Source organism: Lepidochelys kempii, chromosome 2 (assembly GCF_965140265.1).
Source record: "Lepidochelys kempii isolate rLepKem1 chromosome 2, rLepKem1.hap2, whole genome shotgun sequence".
Classification (NCBI taxonomy): Eukaryota; Metazoa; Chordata; order Testudines; family Cheloniidae; genus Lepidochelys; species Lepidochelys kempii.
In genome coordinates this window covers 80,962,840-80,989,476 of record NC_133257.1, presented here as the reverse complement: position 1 = coordinate 80,989,476, position 26,637 = coordinate 80,962,840, and the positions used below count along the sequence as shown (strand labels likewise).

At 39.5% G+C, this 26,637-nt stretch overlaps 1 protein-coding gene across 5 annotated transcripts in view; it reads right to left on the bottom strand.

The window, feature by feature from the left end:
- Positions 1-6,937: 6,937 nt before the first annotated feature.
- ZNF521 (zinc finger protein 521) overlaps positions 6,938-26,637 on the bottom strand; it is a 269,245-nt gene continuing 249,545 nt past the window's right edge. For all 5 annotated transcript variants that reach the window (XM_073331350.1, XM_073331352.1, XM_073331354.1 and 2 more), the window contains one exon: positions 6,938-7,752. In XM_073331350.1, the coding sequence (XP_073187451.1) occupies positions 7,723-7,752 (30 nt within the window). In that variant the 3' untranslated portion in view covers positions 6,938-7,722. The remainder of the gene's footprint in view (positions 7,753-26,637) is intronic.

Below are 26,637 nucleotides of genomic sequence, written 5' to 3'. Positions count from 1 at the left end.
ATCAAAAATAGTAAATTGTGCATATTGTGTAAAATGAGATTCAAACCAAGCAACTGCTGTTAAAGATAGATCAGCACAAATATTTGTTAGCTGGAATAAAAGCTTCTGGTTAATGGAATCAAAATGCTACAGAAGTATCAAACAGTAACAGTAAGGAAATAAAATCTGGGTCAGAAAAGACAATGAAGCAAATCAAGGTCTTTGGTGCTGTAAACTGAGCAGATCAATTTATATTTGTCAAATAAATCCTTAAGTTCAAGGAGCTTCTGATGTTCAGCCCCATCTCTACATTCCACAGAAGCTAACAAAGGACAATTCAAGAGAGGATGACAATTAGTAAGTAGTATTTTGTTCAGAGCAGTTTAGAAAGTTTTCAAATTGGCTCCATCATGAGAGAAGTCAGCCCTGAGAATCTGGAAGTAGAAAATAAATACAGGTAGTATAACATCATTCAGATGTCCAGGCGCTCCTTTGAACAACCCAGGGAGCTAGGAATCGAACGAACACACAGTTGAATGTAACCTCTGGATAATTCTTTAATCTTCTCTTCCATTTGCTCAAAACTTCAAAGAGGGAAACAATGGAAGACCAATGGACTGAAAGAGCGGGGCTAAGAAAAGCACTGGAAGACAGCTGAGGAGGGGTGTTGATGTGTTTTGCAAAATGTGGTAATTAAGAACGTGCTGAAGGATTCCGAAAACATGTTATCATTGGGAGAAGATGGCCTCTTAGGATTTAAAATTCAGATAAGGAGTTCTGAATAGGGCAGCAGCCCAATTGACTTCAGTTGATAGTTACAGTTCAATTCAGACTTCCCCCAAACACCACTAAAATAATAAAGCTCTGTCAAATCTAGAACTGGACGGTCACTCCAGCCTGTGAGGATTTTCTCTACACTACAAATGTGTACTCACCTGAATTTATATATGGGCAGTTGCAGCAATAACAATACACTGTTAAGGGGGATTTTTCAGTCCCACCTGATGCTGCCTGTGTTGTAGGAGAAATAAAATTTTATAAAAACAGAAGCTACTGTACAGTGAGTGGAGAAGGTTTTGAAAGACTATGGAGATCACATGGGGTGGTAGTTAGTACTGAGAGGAGAAAAGAAGTCAAGAAAAGTCCATATAATGATTTGGAAAAAAAGCAATGAGTAAGGATGAAAGATTTACAAATGACACATCAAAAGCTATCATCTAATCAAACAGATTACCTTTCATTCATGTTGGAAAATTTAATCCTACTGAGTTAAGCCAAAAGAATAAAGGTGTTTGGAAATAAAATATGTCAAAGGATGAGAGAGAGAATCAACATGAATCTTGAACTCATCAAGAATGAGATATCCTGGTGACCTAGCCGTCACATCAGCTGCAGGTTCACTAATTTAATTAAGAAAATCAAAATGGTCCTTTGTCGATCATTAAACAATTAAAACCTCGCCAGTAAAGTGATGGAGAGGAAAAGATGAGAGAGGAAGAGATGGAGGAGGAGAGTAAGATAAAAATGCGGGAACACCAGCAAAGGCCAGGATATAACAACTAATCCTCACTTCCCAAAGAGAGAGTGAGAAACTCTGAAAGATGAATATCTGGTGGGAATATCAACGTATCTACAACATTGTAGTATTTCTTCTAGCTTCCATCTTGTCTGCTGCATTAGTGGGTTTTTTTTGTGTGTCCATCTGCCTATTATTTGAGGGCATGTGCATGAGAAGGAGCACAGTAGTGCCTGACCATGTTCTGTAGAGCATGGTTTGATCTTGCCAGTGTAGATGGGGGGCATAGCGTGTTATCATTATGTTACAGAATGGTTTACCCATTCTAACATGGTCCCCTGACATGATACATGTTTTTGTGTGGATATTCATATAATTGGTCCCATAAATGAGGATGGGGTCTGATCGAGATCAGGCTTTCTAGAAGGGAAATCTCAACACCAATGAGGTCACTTGATTATTTCCTCCCATCTAGAACTGAGTTATTAGAAGTGACTAACACAATTACTCTTACAAAAAGGGCCATAGGATCTGTAATGGTACATGGCCAACTTTATATTTCAGTTGAAAGATAGCATCCTCCAGAAGCACAGAGCCCCCAGCCCATGAGAGGGTATTGGTTCAGTATCTGTCTCAATGGGACCAGTGCTACCTACTGAATCAATAAACCATTTCTGATAGCGCACCTGATCTCTTATCCAAGTTCTTAATGATTCTGACTCTGCTTAGCTTTTGACATCTGATGAGATCACAGCCCAAGGTCATACTGGATGCATATCGGTATCTTTCAGCACATGACTACAGACTTCCCCATTTTGCTCCACTCCAAACTACACAAGGAATAACTGGTCAGCGGTCAATGAAAACACAAAACCAAACATGAATTCAAAGCCCTTAAAATTTAAAATAAAAAGCATGAAACTCAAACCTCCACCATCTTAAGCTTGTTCAGAAGCCATTGTGTGTTCAACAGAAGATTAGGTCTGTGGATCAAGTGTATTTATTTCACTGGGGAGAACAAAACAAGACCAAATGATCTTTTCTTCATTAGTGACGTGGAACATTACCATTGATCACTAGTATAAAGTGTACTAGAAAGGACAGTTAGTTCTCAGGGAATATAGTCTAGCATATAACTAAGGACTGTAATATTTCCGGTACATATAATTATGTTTACAACAAAACATTGTAGTAGATTTATCCTTAAAAATAAATTAAGAATGGAATATCTCAATTTATGTCATTTTTACTTTATTTAACTGAATTTGTGTGCTTAACATTAACCTTCCCATTCAAATGTCATTAGCTGCTAATTAAGATGTTGAGCTGCAGACTGTATATTTTGCAGTAGAAATGAAGTGCAAGCACTTACTAGGTGTTCATCTAACTCCAGCACACATATTGGTTTAGCATAAGCATGGCACATTTAATTTACTGAACAGTTCTCCACTTATTTTTTCTAACGTATGATGAGCAAAAGTGGAAGTCAAAAATATTGTGAAATACTAGGAATCTAAAAAAAATTCTAAAATCAGTTACATATGTCCCTGTGTACTAACATTTGGATAGAATCCATTGTTTCTAGTTTCAATAACCTTATTTAAAAGAAAATAAAACATATCAAAGACATCATTAATAATACGTGTTCATATATACAGAAAGTACATTGGCCTACATGCCAAGATTAGTAAGCTCTGTGCCTTTAAGGTTTTTCAAGTTACTTCCTTGCTACTTATAATAAGCATTCAAATCAAAGAAATACAGTGATTACTCTATTGGTGAAAAGGGTTCTGCTACATAGGATACATTTTCACAGGACTTTTTAATATAATTTATGAATATTTGCAAGCAACATAATTGTCTTTTCTGCTGACATTTTCAAAGCAACACTGTGATTTGTTGGGTCTCCTGAGAGTCCGAGTACAAAACTGATAATTATATTAAATATACATAGACAATAAAGAGTGTGTTTACATAACTATGCCCATAAATATCTGATTGAACAGTCATTGTTCTCAAACCCCTTTTAAGCGGCTCTCAGAGGAATCCAGTTCTAATGACATGATGGTTTAAAAGATGTTGCTCAGTCTTGTTCCATATTTAATTAACTTTCTTTTTTTAAACTTGTGATGGTGGAGACAATAACAAATAGCTCTGAAAAGAGAGAGAGCTTTGAAACATGAGTGAGATCTTGTCATGCTTTGTGCTTCACACACAGAAGATGATCTGCATGTAAGAGTTGGTAGCCTGGGACTTCCAGCTTCCTCAGGGAGTCCATTACTAGAGCACTCACAGTTCACTAATAAATAATAATAATAATAATAATAATATAATGAAAACCCCTCATATACATAAAAATAAAGGAAGCAAAAGTAAGGGGAAAAGCCCTATGTATTGAATGGATTCAGTAAAATGACTAATTTGTTCATGCTACAGAGAAGTGGAGCAAGCATTTAAAAGAGAATGGTACATTTACCACTAAGACATAAAGACCCTTTGAACATTAATTGAGCAATAATGTATGAATGAATACATTAGACTGGAATCAAGGTTACATTTCTGAATTTATGGATAGGATCATTCAAAGGAGTCCTTCTCACTATCACACTTTACAGCAGCACACAATATTCTGTTTTCACACTGAATTATATCTAATTGTCGCCAGTTACGATTCATTTACTGTTAGGTGTCTTGGTTGTCACAATATTAACAGTTGTAAGTCTTTCCCATTGCAGATTGTGTGAATCTGTTGTGACATCTCAATAAAGCGGGACTCAATCAAGGTGTGAATTAATTGTTAATCTTGTTATAAATAGAAGGTACCATATGTCAGTATGTAAGAGACGTCTCCCCCTCTCTTTTGTTGAGGACAATGGCAGTGAAACAAAGCAAAAGAACATACATAGATAGTTCATCACATCAAGATTACAATAATGGTCAATAAAATATGGAGTGGATTCCATATTGGATTCTGCCATTTAGAAACAGTTAATAAACATTAGCCTGTTTTAGGATTCTCTTCATGCAATTTTTTTTTTGACAACTGTTGACAGTTCTTTATACAAGGGTGCCCCAAATGAGGAAAAGCTATGAGAATATTGTTCTGTTAGTGTATCAAAGAAGCTATGATAAGCACCATTCTCCCCAGGACTTGCAAGTGTTCATTCCCTTATTATTTAAGTGCCTAAACATGGATTTAAGTGCCTAACTTTAGGCAACCACATATGACATTGTTTTATAAAAGTTCTTATTTCGGAATCATAAAGGTTAGTGACCATTCCCAGATCATCTTCTGTGTAGACAGACACTAGTGCATTTCCTCAGAAATCCTGTGCTCAGAATGTTAACTGGATAAATTATTGCATTTCTGCAATATAAATTCTATATGTATTCTCCCTTCAACCTGGGCAATTCTGGACTAATCATTTCATTAAACTACCACAGTAAAACTCGTGTCTCTTAGAAATGATGGGATTAAAACCAGGGTCTTAGAGGTGAGGGGACAGTTTGTCCATCAATCTAGCAAAACATCCCTGAGAAACAGATTTTCCCCCTTCGCATTCTGGTGACTGGTTTTAGGATTGGCTCATTGTAGCTCTTGCTGACTCAAACGGGTGTATAGCATGCCGTAGCTGAAGTGCGCACACACATCCACACAGAGAGCCTTGTGTATTGAGCAAGATGGTATATGTGTCTCTTGCTGTTTTTCTAAATGCTGTGATAAATCCCCACAGAAAACTCAATCCTCATTGGGATGTTTGAATGTCTTCCGTAATCTATTTAAACAGCTTTTTAGGTATCACCAACAAACCTGTTTCTCACAAAAAGGTAAGTGGATTCCAGCACTTGATACTAGCAACCAGCTCTTAGAATCCATCTGGGAATGAATGTGACCATAAGACCTTCCTATTCCCCAGCCCTAAACTGAAGGGACAATCGATGCATAAAGCCATCATCGCATTTGCTGTTGATCTGTTTACTGTTACTTTATTTACATAACTAGAATTTCAACATCTTTGCTTGTTTTGCAAGCTGTCATGATATGAGATGCTAGTAATATGCTGTGTTGTACTTGCTAACATATTTTTGACATATTTTAGCTTTTGATTATAAGATTGCATCTTTCCCAGCTACCATCTGTCTCAACTCAGTGGCACTCTGGCATTTACAAAAACAGTAGGGTGTAATATTTCTTATATATTTGAACTCTACTAGAAACATGCTATTTTCAGTCTTTACCAATATGTCATGCTTTCACACACGAAGGCTGAAATGTCTGATATCTTGTAAGGTATCTGTCAGGAATAAAGAACTTATCATCACATCCAATTTGGCAGAGATGAGCAATATATTAATGAGAATGAAAATGGAAACAGTTTCTGACTTATAAATAGATCTGGCATTTTACGTGCCTTGTGTACTGTTGCCTGAGTTTATCCTTTTGTCAGCACAAATGAGAATTTCATACAAAACCCAGGAATTTCTTTTTTGTACTTGGCAAAATATGCATACAATTCTTGAGGCTGGAGTTTTAAATGGGACACATTTTTCTTCAATATCTGGCAACCAGAGACTTTCGTACTTTGCTTCCACTCCCTTCACTCTCCAACTATAGAGAGTCAAAACGTGACAGTCAGCAAACTGGAAATCACCCTTTATATCTACTCGGACAGCATGAGGCTGTCAGTTCCAGCCATTTGGACTGTTGTGATGCACAATTCTAAGACTGCAATATTTCAGCAACACTAGTTTCAATAGGATGAATCCAGCAACTCAAGCAACAGGAAATACAGTGCCCACATATCTAACGCATGTCTTTGGCATGAATTCTCAGGTGAGCTGGAGCAGTGTTTGGCACGCTGATGGGCTAATGTGCCGTTGCACGGCCTTTCCCCTTCTCCTCTACACTGAGAGCAGCCAGGGACCAATCAGCCCTCAGCCAGGGCTAAGATACACTGGCTTATACCAGCCCCCTAGTGGACATTGTGCTGGTGGAGATCGCTGTATTGCAGCATGCTCTAGCCATGTCCCCCTACCACTGTCCATGACAGTAGAAAGGGTAAGGGACTTCAGCTTCAGAGAATCAGTGTCAGCGTTGGGATTAGAATTGAGGTCGTTCCTGGTTCTGAATCCTGTACTCAGATCACTAGGCGCTACTTCTCTCTCTCCAGGGTTTGAAGGTTGCAAGCTTGGCTTGCACGGCATGTGAAATATGTAAATAATTACTCCACACTTGAGGTTATTAGAAATTTTGGATAAACTGTGACCCATTAGGAGCCAAAGCATCAAGCAGATAGGAGTAAAACTATTGACTTGGCTAATTGGAAAAAAAAAATCAGTGAATATTTTCTTCAAGTGCATGTTTCAACTGCAGTGAAGCAGCAGATATGTTTTTAATGGTACTGTAATAAGAAAAAGAAAAGACACAATTGCACTCATACATAATGGTAAACTGAATTTATTTCCTCTTGGAAAACAATTCCAGTAATCTCCAGGTTCAGACCGCAGAGTAAACATTAATAACAGTAACATACAGGTTAGTTCAACTGAGTCAAGAATTTGGCTGTGTGAAATCATTAAGGAAAGTCTTGAACACTCAAAGCTTCAAATGGTATTCAGGAAAAAAAAAGTTTCTTTGACAATCTACATAACAACTATTGCATATATGGTAATGCTATCTGTCATATCGCAAGGCTTACAAATATATATACGGGCCTTATTCAACTGTGGGTTCCTGCTCTGTGAGAAAGAGTCTTTTCATGTTTTTTGCAAGAATCTTCAGCAATAAAAAATAGTCTCAGATTCATCTGTTTGTATACCAAAAGAGAGAGATTCTAGACTTAAGTTTAAATGAAAGGAAGGCCAAACAGCTGTAGTATAACAGAGATTTTTTCTCCCTCTTTCTTGAAAATGACATTTTCTTAAGCCTTTTTCCTCACACATTATTATTTTTATCTTTCTTGAATAGGGCCCAAGTCCACTTGTCTTTATAAGACCATTTTAGTATCAGACAACATAATACATGTGCAACACGTTATATACAGGAAGTCTATCCGGTGCTCAAAAGTTCAAACACATGAACATCCAACAGTTTTGATAATACAAGTTTTATGGTACAATACAATGTTTCTGAATAATATACATTAACAATGAAAGTTTCGTGCAAAGAGTAAAACGTGTTCCCTTTTTGTGCCACAAAGGATTCTCCTGAAGAGATGGGCATTGCACTAACTGCTATGTTGGGTCATTGTATGATTCTGAAACAAAAATAAAAGAAGTGACTTAGTTGTAGTCTAGGCATTGCGACAAGAAAAAGCTGCGTTAACAATGCTACCCGCTGAATATATTATATTGTATACAAGAGAAACATGTTTGCCATCTCTCTTTTAAATGGCCTGGAGAAAGTTTGCTGTTAAAAGATGAGGCTTTTTAGCACTGGTATCATTTCTATAAGTCACATGAATATCAGTTGAATACCTCAAGGTACATTAGAGCAAATTCTGCCCTGTTGAAAGTGAACACAACTTCACTGGCTCCAGTGCCCAGTCACACTGTGATGAATTTAGCCCATTATATATAATGAGACACACATTTCTTTTTCTTATGTGGCCTTAATGCCTACACACTAGAAATACATTAATTTTAGCATCCTTACTAGAAAATTCAACCAGACATTTCCCCCCAATCAGAAGCGCATATTTTAAAGTAGGAGCCGACATGCCCACCAAAGCACTCAATTGGCTGACTGACAAGCAGGTGGGGAAGCCAGAACTATCCCTCTATCCACCAAAGAACAACTCAACCCTTGTTTCCTTAAGTGAATTTATTGCCATGTAAAAGGTGACAGCATCAGCTCTGGAAATATGAAGTTTGCTATTTATCCACAGAAAGAGTGCAAAGAGGGCAGCAGCAGTGCAAGTTTCACTACACCAGTCCTAATGCAAAGGGATCACCACTATTGGATGAGATGCTACATTAGTCTCTGTGCTTCATCCGGCAACTAAGACAAGGTTCCCAATTCATGCTGATTCTTCTTTTGTGATGTAGACCATATCCACAGAGAACTGGACAAAGTCCACAATCTTATTTCACAGACCACAGAACAGCCATCAGATAGTAATGAATTTTTGTCACTACTGACCCGGCTCTATTCGGACCAGTGACCTAGAGGTGAAGGGTGTTGTGTCCCGTTATCAGTTCCTAAAGTACACAGTCCCCTCCCCTTGTTTTATCAGTTTTAATCTACATACAGACTCCTCCAGACTACAACACTTTAAAACAAACCCATGCCCAAAAGATGGACATCATTTTCCGTGAAGTGAACATGTATTGAACCACACCCTCAAGAGCCACTCCTGAATACAAACATAAATGCAGCCACAGAAAAATAAAGATGAATATTGTGTGATTCTGTGCTAATCTAACAATACATCATATCGTTTCTACACACACACACACACACGTACGTTCATGGGATATTTGGCAAGAAAAGGATCTCTCTCAGGGTAAGACCGAGGAATTTTTTAAGTAGTGCCTGTCTCAAGATGAAAAGGAAAATGACCCAGTGACACTTGGAAGCACGTTTTCCAGATGTGAATACAAAATGATTAAATGCTGATATAGCAGGGACTCCAGATCCACCAAGGCCAGTGGTTAAAAAGAGATTATTATTCCATTTGATTTTGTATATCATCTTCCACAAAGTCATCTCAAAGTGCTATAAAGCAGTGACAATATGTTGCGGACTAAAATGTTGGTTGGTCACGGGTAATAGATTCTGACTTTAAACCATAAAAGCAAGGGAATTAAGAGTTAACTCTGACCGTCTACCCTTCTGTCATCCTGTTGCATCCATTATTGCAGCGCTTATAACACCACAGACTGATCTGAAACCCTGCAGTACCTAGAAACAATGGGACAAGTTAAACATGGAGTGACAACCTACATTTGGTTTTCTTTGCTTTTGAGTGGTTAGTGTCAGAGCCAAATTGTTACCTCGAAGAGAGATTTTTGGGGGTATTTTTTGTTTTTGATCTAATGGGAGTATGTGTCAGTCATCCCCTGCTTTTTGACTGTCTGAGCTACACGTAATCAGTTTTGGGTCTGGAAGAGCCACGCAGCAGTGTGTGAAACAATTGAAAGGAGCTTTACATGTGTGCTCAGTACTTCGGCTGCAATAACATTTTTTATTAAAAATAAAAAGGCACAAAAGTGAGAGAGACAAAACAAACCATGAAATGGGATCCACTTGCACTGGTGCTCTGTGTTCCAGACTATACTGCCTGGCACATAATGGAGATTCTCAAGAGATAATGAAGACATACATTCAGAAACAAGTGGTGTGAGAAAAATGCTGAGTAGGACAGGACACAACAAACACTGTCCCCAATGGAAAGAGCTGGGGCAGCTTCAACCTTCATCAAGCAATTGTACTTATTTTAAAGAGTCAAAACAGCATGCAATCGGTCAAGTTTTCCAAAGCAATTAATGCTTCCAAAATGTATTCTGAGGCAGCAGTGAATTAGGGAGAAATACACAAACAGCAGAAAGGCTATTTCATAAACTAAAACTGAAAGCACGTCACAGGCATAACATTGACAAGACAAGCAGGTGAAGGATGGGAGGGTAGAGAAAAGAAAAGGAGGAAAATTCTGTAATCCCACAGAGAGCCATATTCCATCCTACAAAAAGCCATCTATTGGAGACCCCATGTTTAAGTGACTGAAAATTGCGAACATTAATCCCAGTTATGAACTGTTGTTGTTTTTTCTGAGGGGGGTTGTGTTTAAAAATTTAGGGCAAAATTCTTCTGTATTATTCACACAGCAGATCTCAATGCTGATATTCCGCTCTCCCTATGTGCACAGAACTCCCACTTTCATAACAGTGTGAGTTCCCGCATGTGGGGAAAACACAATATGGAACTCCCATTGCCAGGAACATGGGAGTCCTGTATACACAGGGAAAGCAGAATATTAGTGCTGGGAACTGCTGTGTGGCTATGCCATCAGAATCTGCCCTTAACAGAAGACACAGAACATTTAAGAGCAGAAGTTTTAAAAATCTCTGCTCCAGAAATTTACTACAGCAAATAACTGTCCTGAATTTGGAGCAATTGGTCGTATTTTTTTTCCTAAATATATGTAATTCAACTAAAGTGCTGAAGACATCATATATTCATTATCACCACAATAAAGACATGTATTTTCCTTTGAGCATGAAGTACAGTCAGTCCCTCTGTGAAGCAAAAATTTCTATTTCATACTTAGCAGTGGAAAGAGAAAAAATATATTTTCCAACACATCCTCACCAATAGAGTTAGGTAACATTTTCAAAGGTCGTCTGATTTCATGATGAAAAACTGGGTGTGCGCACACAAATGAGAGTTTTGCACACACAAAATGGCAGCCCATTTTGCCACAGAATCTATTACTCACAATAAAAACCAAAGAAACTAGGAAAGATGTTCACAAATCCTTACTTCCCTACCTTGATTTTATTTAGGAAACATTGACAAGAACTTGGCTTCAACATACTTCACAGATAAAATTCTTTCAAAACATATTTACCTGGTTTCTAGCCAACCCAGTGACACAAACCCAGAATCCCAACTCCCAGTGAGCTGCTTTAAACATTAGACTACATTGCTTTCCATGAGTAGATAGCCTTGGGAAATCCCTGTACTTAGTGCTGTAAGGTTAAAATCATACACAGATTTCACTACAATAGTGGTAGAGAAATCTCCTCTGCAAAGAGAATGAGGTTGTTTTGCAGAAACTGTTAAGACAGTAGAAAGTAATATTTTTTCTGTTTTTTGGTATCTCTCTCTCTATATATATCTCAGACAGAAAACAGACATACTAGCTAGCAAAAAATGCCATCCATCGCATCAAACTCAGTGAAGAAAAAAACCCCACTGATTCACTATCTCATTGGAATCTCTAACGTGAATTGCAGTTGCATTCAATTTAAATGAGATGTTTTTTAACTAGATGAAATAGGACACAATTGAACCTGAGAAACCGTGCAAGGAGGGTACAAATAAAGAAATATAAAGATTAAATGTGGATGTCTTCCTTCAACAGATGGTGACAGTACCACAGCAGCATATTATTTTTTCCTTAGTTCAAGAACATAAACATCCGTAATCAATCATTACTGATTAACTAATTATGGGACACTACATGTTATCCTATATATGGACTCCTTTATCTGCAGACAGTAAGGATAATCTTTATTTTATTTCTTTATAACCCCATTGCACTACAATACAATTTCGGGTTGTAAAGAAGAATTCTACATTACTATCAACCTTTAAGCACTACGTTTTTTTTTTTTTTAACAAAAGCAATTGGTTTCCAACAGGCTGGATAATAAGTCTTTTGACCTGCATTCTTCTCTGACCTATTAAGGTCACCCCTGTGCTTGGGCATATAGCTGACTTAGGAAATGCCTGCAAGTCCTGCATTTCATCTCCTGCCCACTCAAAATAAAGCTTTCTTTAAATGTGTCTGTACGGGTCCCTAAAGACCAGGGAGGCATCCCTGTAGTGGGCAATGGAGGGACAGAAGCTTCTGCCTTTATTAATGAATGCAGACCATTATGAGTCTGGCTGGCTCCTGCACTGTTCCCAGAAGCATATACTGTACGTGACTTAAAATGCTAGAATATTGACACAAAGCGAGCTGGGCACCCCTAAGGAAAATTACTCCTTGGATATAATGTAGGCTCGTAACAGCTATTAGAGTACAAAATAAAACCCTCCGGGATCAAACTGACATATACCGCATTCTACCTACTCCTCAAACATTAGAAGAATTTCTTTGTGAAGGCATTCTCAAGGACAGCATTAAACTGACTTTTGTAGCAATTTGCAACAGCTTTTTGGCTTACAGCTTTTAGTACTAAATCTCTAGTTAGAATCAATATAAGTACTATATCTTCCACATTAATCAATACATTTGGTTCAATACACGTTCTATTAAATTATACTTTCTAATCAAGATTTTCTGCTTCTGTCCCCTGCTTTTTATTCCAAACTTCTTACTTTGTACCATAGTTTCCAAACGGTCCAGAGCTAACGACAGGATGTTGGATTTTCCAGAATGGTCAGGGCAGAGGGGTCGGGGGAGTTAGGGGAAGGTTAAAATGGCAACCCAAGCAAAACCTTAATTAGAATGTTAATGCCAAATCATGAATTCAATTCCACAGTGTCAGCATGGTTTCCTGAACTTCAATCTGATACTTCATCACTTTACGTTGTCATGATATAATAATACCTATTACACAAAGCTCTACACTACAAAAAAGGTGAAACAGCAAACACACAGCAAGAAAAAAAGTTGTAACATCTTAAAAAAAAGTTCAGAAACAAACAAATATCAGGAAAACTCACAGCTAAGGCTGCTTTTGCTATCCTTATCCTCAACCCTATGGTGCCTATGTATTGCAGCACACATGGGTCTCTGTCAGAGCCCCATTCCATTGTGCAGCACTGAATATCCTGAATAGTTCTTTGCTGATAGACTGCAATGTGATTGTATCTGAGACTATACTGAGGAGCTATTTATATTTGTAAAATACTTAGATTTAATATATACTAATAATTAAGATGCAAAAAGACTACAGTACAATCTCATTTAGCCAAAGTCTTTGGGGGTATTTGAAACAGTTGGATAAAAAGTGTTTCTAACAACCTGAATGATGCACACAACTACATTTCTGTTAGGTTTGGATCAATGAGGTTATTCTTTATAGATATGAAAATGCAAAGTCAAAACAGTAACCATATAAAGCCATTGCACTCTTTTGCCATTGTCTTGCAGATCTGACACATTGCATTGATGTCCCTGGCTTACACAGGGGTAGTTTTTCTTTTCTTTGTCTCAATGCAATCATTGCAAACTTGCACAGAAACTGTTGCATTTTCTTTTGACATTTAACATCATTTTACACAACATCATATAATCCTGTCACCATTAAAAGAAAAAGTGAAATAACATATTAAAAGAGAATAACAGAAATGTATAGAATTTAAAGACAGAGAAGACTTATTAGAGCATTTTATCCATCCACTCTACCAATGCAGGATTATTGCCTACAAAATGTAATTTCAAATGTTTTGCCTGATCCAAGTTTAATTAGAGCTCCCAACACTTCCCTTGGGATACTATTTCATACTTCACAGACTTCATGGTTAGGACATTTTTCCTGATGTTCGTCCTAGGATAGGAAAAGACTGAACCATTCCCAAATCACACATGCAACAAGATCTGCTTACTCAGGAGCTGGATTTAGACAAATATTTAGGCCATTTCAAAGCAGCTAAAAGAGGTAGATAGAACCCACCTGTGTCCCCATAACCAGGACTAACTCATGTGGCATCAACAACTGGGTTAGTATAGGTTTTAACGCTGTTCCAGGGACACTTCTAGACCCTGTCTATGCTACAATTTTGTAACTGGGTCAATGGACGGTTATGTTGTAAACAATTCTCCTGACTCTGATATAGTTGAAATATAGATGAGCATGTAGTCCAAAGCTTATCAAAAGATAATCTAAAAATAAACTACCCCCCTCCAAATCCCAAATCATTATTTTTGAACGCTCAGAATTCAAAAATATTTCCATAATGGTAGCCCCTTAGAATGACACCTAATTTCCAGATGACAACACTTGGAAAATGAGTTCATTTGTGGGAGTTGGAGGTCCAGCCTGGTATGAGTGAGTTCAGCAGCTGGAAAGGAGATGATGTTTCATTGCTTGTCAAAGACGAGGAGCAGGAAGCTAGCATAGGAGGATTTCGCAGCAGAGAAAAAAGAGATTACAGGCAGGTTGTAGGCTTGTGGGGAGTAACTACTATATTCAGTACTCCAGTGCAATGTATAGAGGAGGAGCAATATTGCTCTCGTTTGGTGCTAAAAGTCTTTACATATTTTAGAAAGAGGAAACAGAAGGCTCATCCAGGCTGAAGATCTGCATACCAAGTCTGAACCTACTAGACAATTTAAACTCTGAAAACTGGGGTTTATATGTTTGGTATGAACTACGACGGAGATACCTCCACTATACCTACTGAGTCTACTCCTGTGAGGAGCTGTGCACCCTCAAATCCCACTGACAGAGAGGGAACTGAATAGTGTTCACCACCTTGCAGCAGCAGGCCCCTAATCAGGTATGATGAGCAATGAAAGGGTCATCCTTGGTCATGAGTGACCACTGTTAACAAGGACAATTTGCAAAAGTTCATGACGAATTACAATTATCCAAACAACTTAGTTCAATGGAGCTGTTTATCTGTTTTCTTATTATATTACAGTGATTCAGAAATGGCACTACTGGTAACTATTCAATGCATTCCTGTTTACACCCAAGCCTTGCGCATTCTGACTCTCATACTTGAAAATCTTGAGAAAACAGAATCGCTAAAAGCACTAACTGGATAGTATCCACTCAGGGATGTATTCTGAAATTTAAAAATGTAACACTTCCATGTTTCTTCAGTAACTTTCAGAAAGCCACTAGTAAAATATCACTGATGGGTGGACCTCTTCCTGTAGCGATTACCATATGCATGATTGCAATAACAATAATCAAGACGCTTCACTAAGCAGAGGTAATAGTTTAAATAAAAATGGGGAAGTAAAGGACCACTGAGAAATACGTTGCTAACATTAAAATCTTAACTCTTTGGAATATGATCATAACTACCCTGCTATAAATAATGAAAAAATCCATTGAAACTAATGGAGTTAGCGAAACAGGTGTTAGGGAGAAGAGAATCAGGGCTGTATCAAATAGAAAAAAATGTATTTTGCAGATGTGTAGGCTGACATTTATACCAAAAGGAAAACTACATCCCCGGTACAAGGAGGGGACAGCCTGGACTCTCTCCACTATGTCAGACATCGTCAGTCAAAAGAGCAAATAGAAGCCAGAGCTGAATGATTCCACATTTGTCTGCAGCTACAGTACAGTAGCTTTGATAGGCAATACTGCCTAATAAGATATTCAGGGATTAAGTCAATGTTTTACAGACAGATGTGTTCTTGTGCCAGTTGTTGCTATGTTTTAATTTTTTTTCTTGTAATGTTTAATTTATCATGTTGGTGCTTTCTAAACTAGAACATCTGTAAACAAGTTTAAGAATGACCTCCTTCCTATTTTACATCCAGGAGTGATGCTCCTTCTCTGTGTTCTAATTTTAGATCTCTTAAAGACAAATAAATCTGTGTGTGGAGGGGAGGGAGGGAGGGAGACACCTTGCCTGATAACATAATGTGTTCCTCTTACGTGAATGCAAATTTCCTATTTGCCTAGCTCTAACTGAACTCCTGGAACTAGAGCTACAGTATGTACAGACTCCTTTATAGGTCAAACCCAATTAAACAAACTACTACTAAATATTTAACAGCTCAGTGTAGTAATTAGTGACAAATAACGGAGCTTAAACTGACAATTGCACAGAAATGTCCTGTTGGAAATGTTACTCATTTCCTTCTCCTCTTGTATTCTTTTGCTTGTTGAATTCTGATAGGTCGTTTTAGTGATTAAGCAGACACTTAAGATGAATGTTATTTTTGCACATCCATTGTGTGTTTCTGCATGTGTCATCAGAAGAGCGTTCCCATGGCCCTTTTCCTCCCCAACTTCCATTCTGTTTGTTCTCATTTAAAGCAGTATGACCACTAGCTGCCGGATCAGTGCATAGATTTCAAAACCTAAACTGACTGGTGGGCCTACAATTTAAACTCCTGTTCATAGGTTTCAAAATTCACCCAGTTGAAATGAGTGTGTGTGGGGGGGGGGGGGGGGGGAGAGGGGAGGGGTGAAGCACACACAGCTGTGATTTATATGCAAAGGGCAACCTTTAAAACAATGATTATTTCCAGTTTTTCCAAAAGTGCACATACAAGAATTCCTCTGAACAAAATTACAAGAAACAATAGTTTCTTCGTATGTCAAAGAGAAAAAACACTAACTTGCCTATAGTCCTTTATTATTTAGACCAGGGGTGGGCAAACTTTTTGGCCCAAGGGCCACATCTGGGAATAGAAATTGTATGGCGGGACATGAATGCGCACAGAATTGAGGTTGGGGTGCGGGAGGAGGTGAGGGCTCTGGTTGGGGGTGCGGGCTCTGAGGTGGGGCCAGAAATGAGGAGTTCAGGGTGTGGGAGGGGCTCCGGGCTGGTGGGGGGGGGTGAAGGCTCTGGGGTGGGGCTGGAGAGTCTGGGGTATAGGAGGGTGCTCTGGGCTGGGATCGAGGGGTTTGGCAGGCAGGAGGGGGATCAGGGCTGGGGGCAGGGGTGCGGGAAGGGGTGCAGGCTCCAGCTGGGGATGCGGGCTCTGGGGTGGGGCTGGGGATAAGGGGTTTGAGGTGCAGGAGGGTGCTCCCGCCTGGGATTGAGGGGTTTGGAGGGAGGGAGGGGGATCAGGGCTGGGGCAGGGGCATGGGGAGAGGCTCAGGGGTTCAGGCTCCAGGCAGTGCTTACCTCAAGCGGCTCCCAGAAGCTGCGGCATGTCCCTTCTCCATTGGAGAGCCGGAGGGGAGGCCACTGAAGCGCGTAGGAGCCGGAGCGGGGTCATGCCGCGGCTTCTGCGAGCTGCGTGGAGCAGCCCCCGACCCTGCTCCCCATTTGGAACTCGAGGGCCGGCTTAAAATGGCTAGTGGGCCAGATGTGGCCCACCGGCCGTAGTTTGCCCACCCCAATTTAGACAGATCTATACACACAACAAATCCATAGATCACTGTGTTCACTACACCACTTTGTGTTGTACCTATATGTATTGTGCTTATGGTTATCAGGTGACAAAAAGGAGCTCAAAACTTAGATTCTGCATGTACTATCTTCGAGCATACAGTACCCCCTACACCAACATTTAGCTCATCGAAGGTTATATATCCCCAAAAGATTAACAGAAAAAGGTAAAGTGCAAACAGAGTTTTCACTCAAGTAAAGGTAAATGACACTCAAAGAGGGCCAAAACTTTCAGATGGCAACAATCAGCCTCTAATTTCTCCTGTAAGATGGAACCATCTCCACATTTGCACATGGAAATCAGATCTTTAAGCACTGCGCTAGTCAATATGCATGCACAATGAAGAGGATGTAAAAACATTTCAATGCATAATTTCTGGGCACAAAATAAGGGGACAGACAAAATGTGGCCCATAGTCAATAGTGCCTTAATCTTAAAATATGTGTGGGAGAGAATGAAAAGGTATGGGGAACTGCCTCCCAATGTCAACACAGCTAACACGTCTGCTCATTTGTTTGTCTCCTTGTACCTTTCCCTCAAGAAGCCACTGTCGTAGGAACACGTGCAGGTTTGGTGGTAATGACAGAAGATTCCTGAGCCTATAGGTAGAGATTCCCTCAGCTTCTTCATACTATGACTTCATAACTAGCTAGGTACTACCACCCCTACCTTGGTTACACACTATGATCCATCTACTGATTTCCTTCGCACTTCAAATGAGGGACCAGGTTCCCCTGTGATTCCAGGAATCAAGAGAAATGTAACAGTGGTTTATGTAACATGCCTGTTGCAACTCCACTCATTAGAATACCGGAAACGGCAGATAACGACAATTCAGAGACCTGCCAAGCTGGCAAATATCTGGGAATGAGAGGGTCATGTCCCATGTGTCAAGACTAAAGACAACCTCACCTGGTAGCTGTGTTCCTTCCACTATGACCCAAACAACATTTTATTAAGAAAAGCAATGCTCCTGCTGTACTGGTGACTTTAAGATATTTCAGAATGTAGTCTATCTTCATTAAAAAGTTATCCATTTTCTATACTTTGATAATTACATACACTGCAAAGCTACAAACTCAGAACACATTTACTGACGTGTTACAAGAACAGTAACATTTGATTTCTCTCATTGGGGATCTTGTTTGTAAAACACAGTGTCCTGATCTCTACTGTCTTGGCCCTTGTGTAGATACTTTGTGTAATGCGAGTGTAAAATGCTACCAAAGCAGAATGGTTGAGCTTCACACCCTCTTTGCAGTGTCAATGACTACACAACTGGCGTGGCAGTGAGGAATCAAGCTCCAAATAAATATTACAAGATTTTCCTCTTCTTTTATCAACGCTTTCTTCTCCTCATTACTCCATGAGTGATACAATATTCATCTCAAAATAATTTATATTCCTTGGGTTTGGCTGGCCTTTCTGTTTCCTCTCGCACACTTGGACATTGGCATATTGAGAGTGGGATGTGCTGTTAGCTCCTACCTTTCCCTGAATTTACAGTAGAGAGAAATGCTCCCCCCACTTGTTGGTTTGGTTTATGATGCTACAGTACTGTACTTCTTCACAACTAGTGAATTCATCCCTTTGCAGATGCCAATTTTGTCCCTTATTGCTTGTTGTTATTTTTGGTATAGGCAATCCTCTGATCAAAGTGAAAAGAATCACATTTAGGAGGGAAAATAACTGTAGATACCAATTACACTCAGCAGCCACCCATATGTAGTGCTAAGCTATCTGATATGCAGAATTTTAATTCCTTTACAAAAAAGATGTGCTGTAGCTATGGAGAGACTAATCTGTAACCCTCGCATTCTTATATAATTTGCTCTCCAAGTTAATTTTAATTCATTACAATAAAACTACCTAATTAAAATAACTCTTTAAAGTGAAGTATTAGCTTGATCCCAGAATAAAGACAGAATCTTGTCTATCAGAGGGCGATTCATCATACCACAGCGCACTCTTACACAAATTCAAAGGTAAGCTATAAACAAGTACACACACAGCAATACTGCTATGCATAAAGGGGCAGACAACAGGCGGTCTGCTTTCTAATCAGTCCTCAAAGGAATCTGCCATAAAGAAGTGGCACTTATTCTAATTTAAAGCTCTTACATTTACTTTACCTTGACAAAATGTATAAACGAATAACTTCACTAAACTGACTGGCGCTCCAAACAGAAAAACAAAGTCAACACAAAGATTTGGGCCAAGGGAGAAAGCAGCTTTCCCGAAAAGTTACTATCTCCTATGCTGAGATGAAACATGTTTGGGGGCTACTCTTACTGCCCTTACAGTTCAGCAACATGTCTGCGCAATATCATCAGCAAGATCTGTACCATCACTTCACGGTGGACTGGGTCCTATTGTCACTGCAGTTCTGTTCAGCATTTGAAACATTTTAAGCATCTATATCTTAGCTTTGGGGCCGTCAACTGTAGAAATATATCTGATTGGCATAGTTTGGCTTTCAGCTTTCTTTTAAAATGCTGTTAAGTTGGCAAGAAGATCTATAATGTAAATGACAGCTTTAAAAATATATGTTATTAATGTTAAAGTTCACATTTCTTTTGGTTTCTATTATTTTTGTCTCACATTAGTTGCTAAAAAAATTAAAAATTACACTCTTTCACACACACACATACAAAAAGAAAAATAGAAAAGCAGAAAGCAATAGTAAGGGTTAAACAGAAAGTCTCTTGAATATATGCATAATATTGGAGAACGTTTTGTCATGTCCTAAAACACACCACTTTGTAGAAACTTCTTTTTCGAATCAAAGCAATGCTACAGTAAAACAACTTCAGGCAAAATTCCTTCTAAATTATAATGCTGGTTGTGTCAGAACACACATTACTTCATACTGACATGTCAGCATGTTTCTCCAAACTATCTTTGGGAACACAAGAAAAAGACCAATCTGCAAGTCTGTAAGAAACTTTCAGCTGTTGATAAAAGTATGTGTCACTCACAAATTACAGTCTGCTGTACAGTACAAATTGATCTGTATTGATCCTAATAGTAAATGCTCCTTTTTATCAACATAGCTGTATACATCTGCTAGGATTATGCTCCTAAAAGAACAGTTCAAGCTACTCAAAATTCTCAAGTTTTAATTCAAGAAAGAAAAATCTGGGCCTGGAAGGGTGACTTGGAGTGGAGTAGGTAGACTTGTACTGGGAAAGCACTTATTAATTAAATATAGATCAAACTAAAAGGCCAATATTTTCACACTTGGGTTCCATAAAATCTGGACTGATTTTCAAAGAAACAGACCACCCGCAATTCCCAGTTAAATCAACAGGAGCTTAAGGTGCTGAGCACCTTCAGAAGTTGTTCTGAGTCTTGAAGCATCCAATCCCAAACCAGACCACTTACTTAGGTGATCCAATGTGGTTTTAGGTGCCCAGCTTTAGGCACCAGTGTTTGAAAGTTTGACCACATGGGTTAACTACTGTTTAAACTGGTTGTCTAAAAATCTACAGAATTTACCAGAGACTACTTTATCAGCTTTTTGAACCAACCGATAGAATTCTATAGCAGGGATATAATTTTCTATCAAATTCTACAGGAGAGTCCAAAACCTATATAGAGTGGGGGTGGCACAGAACCAACCAAGTACTCTGGTTGTATGCCACCCAGGCATTCCTGCACACTGAGGGAATCCTTAATTGTCTGGCTAATGCAGCTTTATAGCACTTTTGTGCTGCCAGAGTCCAAGCTGGGGGTTGAGGATCTGGATCTTAATTTTCAAAGTAGTTTGCAAACATTAACTAATTCGTCTTCACAGGTGATGTAAGTAACAATATATAATCACCGCCATCTTCCAGATGTAGAAACAGACATGGGGTCACATTTTCAAAAGTGCATATGCTCAATCCCCAATGTCAGGGCACGCATGCACATAAAGGGAGCTTTTGAAAATTTGGCCCTGAGAGAGGTCAAGTGAGATTTCCAAGGCCACAGTGGGAAATAGTGGCAGAGCAGGAATTAGTAGAGCGCTCTTGGCATCCATTCTGGTGCTAAGTCCACACTGCCTCTCATGGAATATATGGAAACATTTCACTGAATTCAATCAGTGTGCTTCCTCGTACAAAAGTGATTACTGCATGTCATCCCTTATAATCTCTCCTGTAAGATGGACGTTCGCCATGCCTCCTTCCCCAAAATCCCTCCATCAAGAGCTGAAAGGTTACAAGCAAGTTGTGTTCTCATTGTTGAGACTAAAAATGGCTCTGTGTTTTGCTTAGCATTCCTCTGCAGCATGGGCAGTGTGTGCATGTGTGTCTGAAAACAATCCCAATGAAAAGGAGGGAATGAGAGATGCTAAACAATGCTGCACAAAGTTGCAGACTGTTCGGCTACAGGCCAGAAAATGAATCCAATTTTTCATTCTGTCATTATAAATATTTCAGTGCAAATGGTACTGATTTTCTGCAACTGTGGTTAAGCAAAGGGCCTCTGAGTGAATATTAAAAAAAAAGTCAGAGAGGAGAAAAAGAAAAAGAAGAGGGAGGAAGGAAATTTAAGGTTAGCAACCAATTAATTTCTTATTTAAATGTAAAAGATACTGGGAGAAATTCTACAGTGATATATAGTGTGTGACTCAAAGAAGAAGGAAAAAAAAAACATTTACTCTGCTCTTCTTCTGACAGTTTCTCACAAAATATCTGCAGTCCATCTATCTTTTAGTACTCCAGGCTCCTCTGGAGAGCAGAAAATAGTAGTTTAAAGCTCACTTCAGTGCCAGTCTGCGGGAGATTGCTTTCCACAGGACCCCTGCTGATGGAGGCCTAGGGGAAGAGGCCCAGGAGTTATTCAATCAGCCCAAGACTCTGGGGCGGCCGGGGGTCCTTTGAGGGCTGATTATAAAGCTGCCCTCCTGTTGCCTGCCTCGGAACAGAACGAAATGAGCAGCCTCTTGCTGAGCAGATTCTGCAAGAAGGAATTTCACCTGTCATGGAGTTTGTCAGAATTCAGGATTTATCTTGGTGCAAAATTAATAAAATACCAAGTAGGATTTCAGCCTGACTACTCAGCTGTGTCATCTCAAAGTGATCTTTCACCTAAGGAAACCTGGACACTGAGCTACTGAAGTCATTCTTGCCCTACTTTTATTGTGCAGAACGCTATGACTGCATAACAAAACTATTAGCTGTGGATTTTCTGACAATTACACCAAACGTCAAGTGGTGGGTGGGTGCTACTGTCTGAAAGCATGACCTTTCACCTCACTTCTGTGGTTCCAAAACCTCCTGGGAATAAGCTAAGAGTCTGAAATATAAAAAGTCCATTTCTGCAGTTTATAACTCAGTGGGTCCCTTATGGCACCACATCTGTTAAATTCATACACTGGTATTTCAGGCCTGGATTTGATTTATACCTTTAAAAAAAGTACAAACAACAGACTATGTAAGATCAAATATCGTGAAACTCCACAAATTAATCTTGCTGCTGCAAAGAACCATATGCAATTTCACCATACTTTTAGGCATAACACACAGCCTAAAACCCAGCCTAACAGCAAGGGGGCAGATTAATAAAGCATCATCTCAAAGCTCTGTGGTCCAGTTAAGTTCTTCCTAAACTATAGGGTAGTATCAACTCAGTTCTCTTTAGACAGTGTCTTCCACCATAAAACTCTCAATATTTAAGTAAAATTGTGTTAGCTTATGATCTCTGCTCATGTGAATCCCAAATCTCAGGTAGCATAGAAGCAATTAACTTGCAGCCTTCAAGCTGCTTCAGTTCAGAGAGGAAGTCAAGATGAAGAAAATAAAATAGTTGTCTGCACCAGCCAGGTGATGAGTGGGTAAATACTATTCAATGTACAATGTTGCTGGCACCACATATAAGGATGCTCAAATCACAACACTAAAAAGGGAGAGTCACTGTACCAACAACCAGCAGAATAATCACAGATGGGGAACAAATATAACTTTGCCAGTAAACCCTCTACCCTGTCCCTACACTTTTTCATGCAGATTATTCATTTTAGTATTATGGACAGCAAATTTAAGACAGTTCGAGGAGTTTAAAGCAACAGACATCTTTTTATTAATTTGCTAATCAGCATTTTCTAAATTAGAGTTTAAATGAAACTGTAATATATCGCTTCCAGCTCTTTTCCATTTAAATGACAATTCAACATTAATACACATCATAAAGCCACCTTTACCAGACAGTAGTAGTCTGAACAGTTTTAACACCAAGAGATGTCACAGGAAAGCGAGAGAGAAAGAGAGAAAGCACGCAACTGAATGCACAGATGGTGGGAGGGGATGCAGGGTGCTCTCAGCAGGCTACAGTAGAGATGCATTAACTCCACAGAGGGATAAGGGCTTCCCACCAGTATAGTCATGAATTATAACTGAGCATGGGAGTGAGTTCTTAGTGCCTGTCTCACAGCAAATATACTGTTCCATTTTCCTGCACAATCACCTTTCACCTTTACAAACTCAAAGCAAAGCAAAATGCACTGCTAATATGTAATGGTATCACAGTTTCCCAAAATTATATGCCATGTAGCTAAAGAAACAAAGAAAACTAGTAAGTATCCATCATCTAGTCACACAGACAGATATACACCCAGCTCATGTTTAGTCTAGTGTGGGTTTAGTGAGGTAATTCTGCAGCAACATTAGATTCTAACAATGCAGAAACACCTACAGCTGTATGTACAGATGTGCATAACTAGCAGTTTTGGTCCACAGGGAATGAACCACTTTTTACTTTCAGTTTACAGGATGGGGTGGGGTAGCGCTGGTCACCCAGAGCTTTGAACGCAAAGCAAACACCACAAAAATAATCTCAGATTTCTGACCAGTTTTGTGTCAAATCCACCGTATTTTCACATGGTTTCCACCCAAAATCTTAGGTCAGCCCCACTTTGCTCAAAGCATTGTTAACCTGACCCAATTAGCAGGTTGAGACGTAAACCTGAAACCTGTTCCTCCAGGGTTAGGGTTTTGTTATGAATTGCTCCAGTTGTGTTGCCATCTGCATTCAAATCTTTTTGATTAATGCTTGGTATGAAGCAATGTAAAGATGCTGATGTTTTGAAAAGGAGGAAACTCGTCGGAGACAAGATCTCTCTTTACTGTACTTTCCTGGACATGTCCCTTGAGGAATCACTAGCCACACCTTAGGTGTTGTAGTGCTGTTGTTTTTTAACAAACTGCCTGTACCGCTCCGCTCCTTGCAAGGGGGAACCGTCCCCTCCCAAGTTTCCTCCTGCTCAGTGAACTTATCCATGGAAACTACTTGTGATTTTAAGCAGTTTAAGATTTGTAAAGGATTCATTTACCCTGTGTTTCACTTTCGTTTAAAGGCTCAGTGTTCCTGCTCTAAATGACAGCACTGCAAGCACTGCTTTGGAGCACTATTCATCTTGCCTGCCACATCTCAGGCTTCCACACAGAACGCGTCTCTCTCTCCAACAATGGAGCCGCACTCCTTCATAGCTTCAGGGCAGAGGCTGTTAGTAGCTGTAGACTTGCTGCAAATATCACAATAAAGGCTACAAATGTGAATTTCTCTTAAACTACAGGTTCAGCTCTAGAGGTACCTTGCTTTAGCCAACTCCGACAAGAGCAAACAACATATCTTTCTGCACATGCAAGGCAGCCACCCATTTGAAGCTGCTTTCCAAACATTCAGACCTGTCAATGCACCAGCATGTCAGTGAAATGAACACTTTCCTCCCTTTTAGGTCTACAATCAATAGTCACATTTTTTGCTTTCTTCACATTTAACATGCTTAATCTTGGTGGGGCAGAGTCCTCCAGAGCATTGCAGGTGGGGAGGGGGGAACCCCACCAGAGTAATGGCTTGAGGAGATCCGATGCTACAGTGGCTAAGCTCTGCCTCTGCTTCAAGTTTCAGACTACAGATCCCACAGAGCGGCTGAATGAGCAGAATTAAATCTTCTGTCTTTGCTATGTGGGAAGCACGTTTTGCTACACAGTAACCAAATGGGTTCAAGAGCCAGATCCCAAATGGTGGCACGCTCAGTGATGTAATAGCAGCAACACATCCCAGGTTGCTGCAGCCTATAGGGTCAGAACCAGCTGGACAGTGCCTGTACTTTGTCTGTGCTATGCACAGACATGGGAGTCAGACGCAGGTCTGGAATGGGAGAGTTCCAGTGGCTCAGTGGCAGCCTTCTGCCTTCGCTGTGTGGAAAATTGCAGAGCCAGTGGAGAGTGGAGCCAGGAATGATGAGCTTATTCAAGATGTGGAGGGAGGAAGGGAGGGAGGTTTGCAGAACTGGCCAGGAAACTCTTCAGTACACCATTGCTGGATGCTTCATACAGTCACACTGATGGCCATCTGTTGTCAGCTCTGGGCCAGATGAAAGATAATAGAATGGCAGCTATTGGTAGCCAACAGCAGGGCAGTTGTAGGAAGGAATGAGTCCTAGAATGAAGAAGTGGTGCTTCCTGTTTAGCATAGAAAATCAGTCACCGATATCAACTACATTAGCAAGAAATGAATGAATGGACAATTAAGAGAACTGAACTGAGCTACCAGGGAAACTATTCAAATGCAAATAGAGCCCTTATTTCTATCATTTTCTTCCGCTTACTCTGAGAATGTTAACCAACCGATCTGACTAATGGCGGTGTGTACAGTGAAACATTTAGGACACAGATGATAAAACTGATTTTGTGGACAAAACTGAATTCTGTTTTTAATTATTATCTGTGGGTTAGGATATAAATGTACTACTTAGCCCTCTCAATGCACAGCAGACCTCCCACTGGTGTTAGTAGGAGGATTTCACAAGAACTATGATGGTACAACCTGGCTGTTATGTAATAACTGAAATTTCAGTTATTATTCTCATGATTTATTCTCTGATTCATGCCTTATTGTTACCATCAATATCCCTCAGCAGAAAAATATACTCAACTTCATGACCACTACTATTTCTGTCTTTTGTTTCTCTCTCTTTCCCATGCTCCTGTTTCTCTCCTCCCTCTCTGCCTCTTATTCTTTTCTTCTTTTGTCTCTCCGCGTTTTTCTTCCTGCAGCAGTTTACAGTTTTCCTCCATAGGCTTCACTCTTATCCCTTCCCCATCCCATCTGCTAAAATGATTAGCAATGAAGACATTAATGTTGACATATAACGCACCATCATTAGGTTTCAGAGTTAAAACCTGCTAAGTGGTTGGAGAAATAGTGGAGCTTACAACTCTCACAGACATTGTTTCAGACTCCATTTGCAGATTAAAAAAGACAATGCTGGATAGATTAATATTCAGTTAAAGTTAGGAAGACTATCTTTGAAATCACAGGGTCCAGAAACTTTATCTGACATGAAAACTTAGATTCTGCAGAATCTGACCATGTAATCTGGAACATATAAGTACA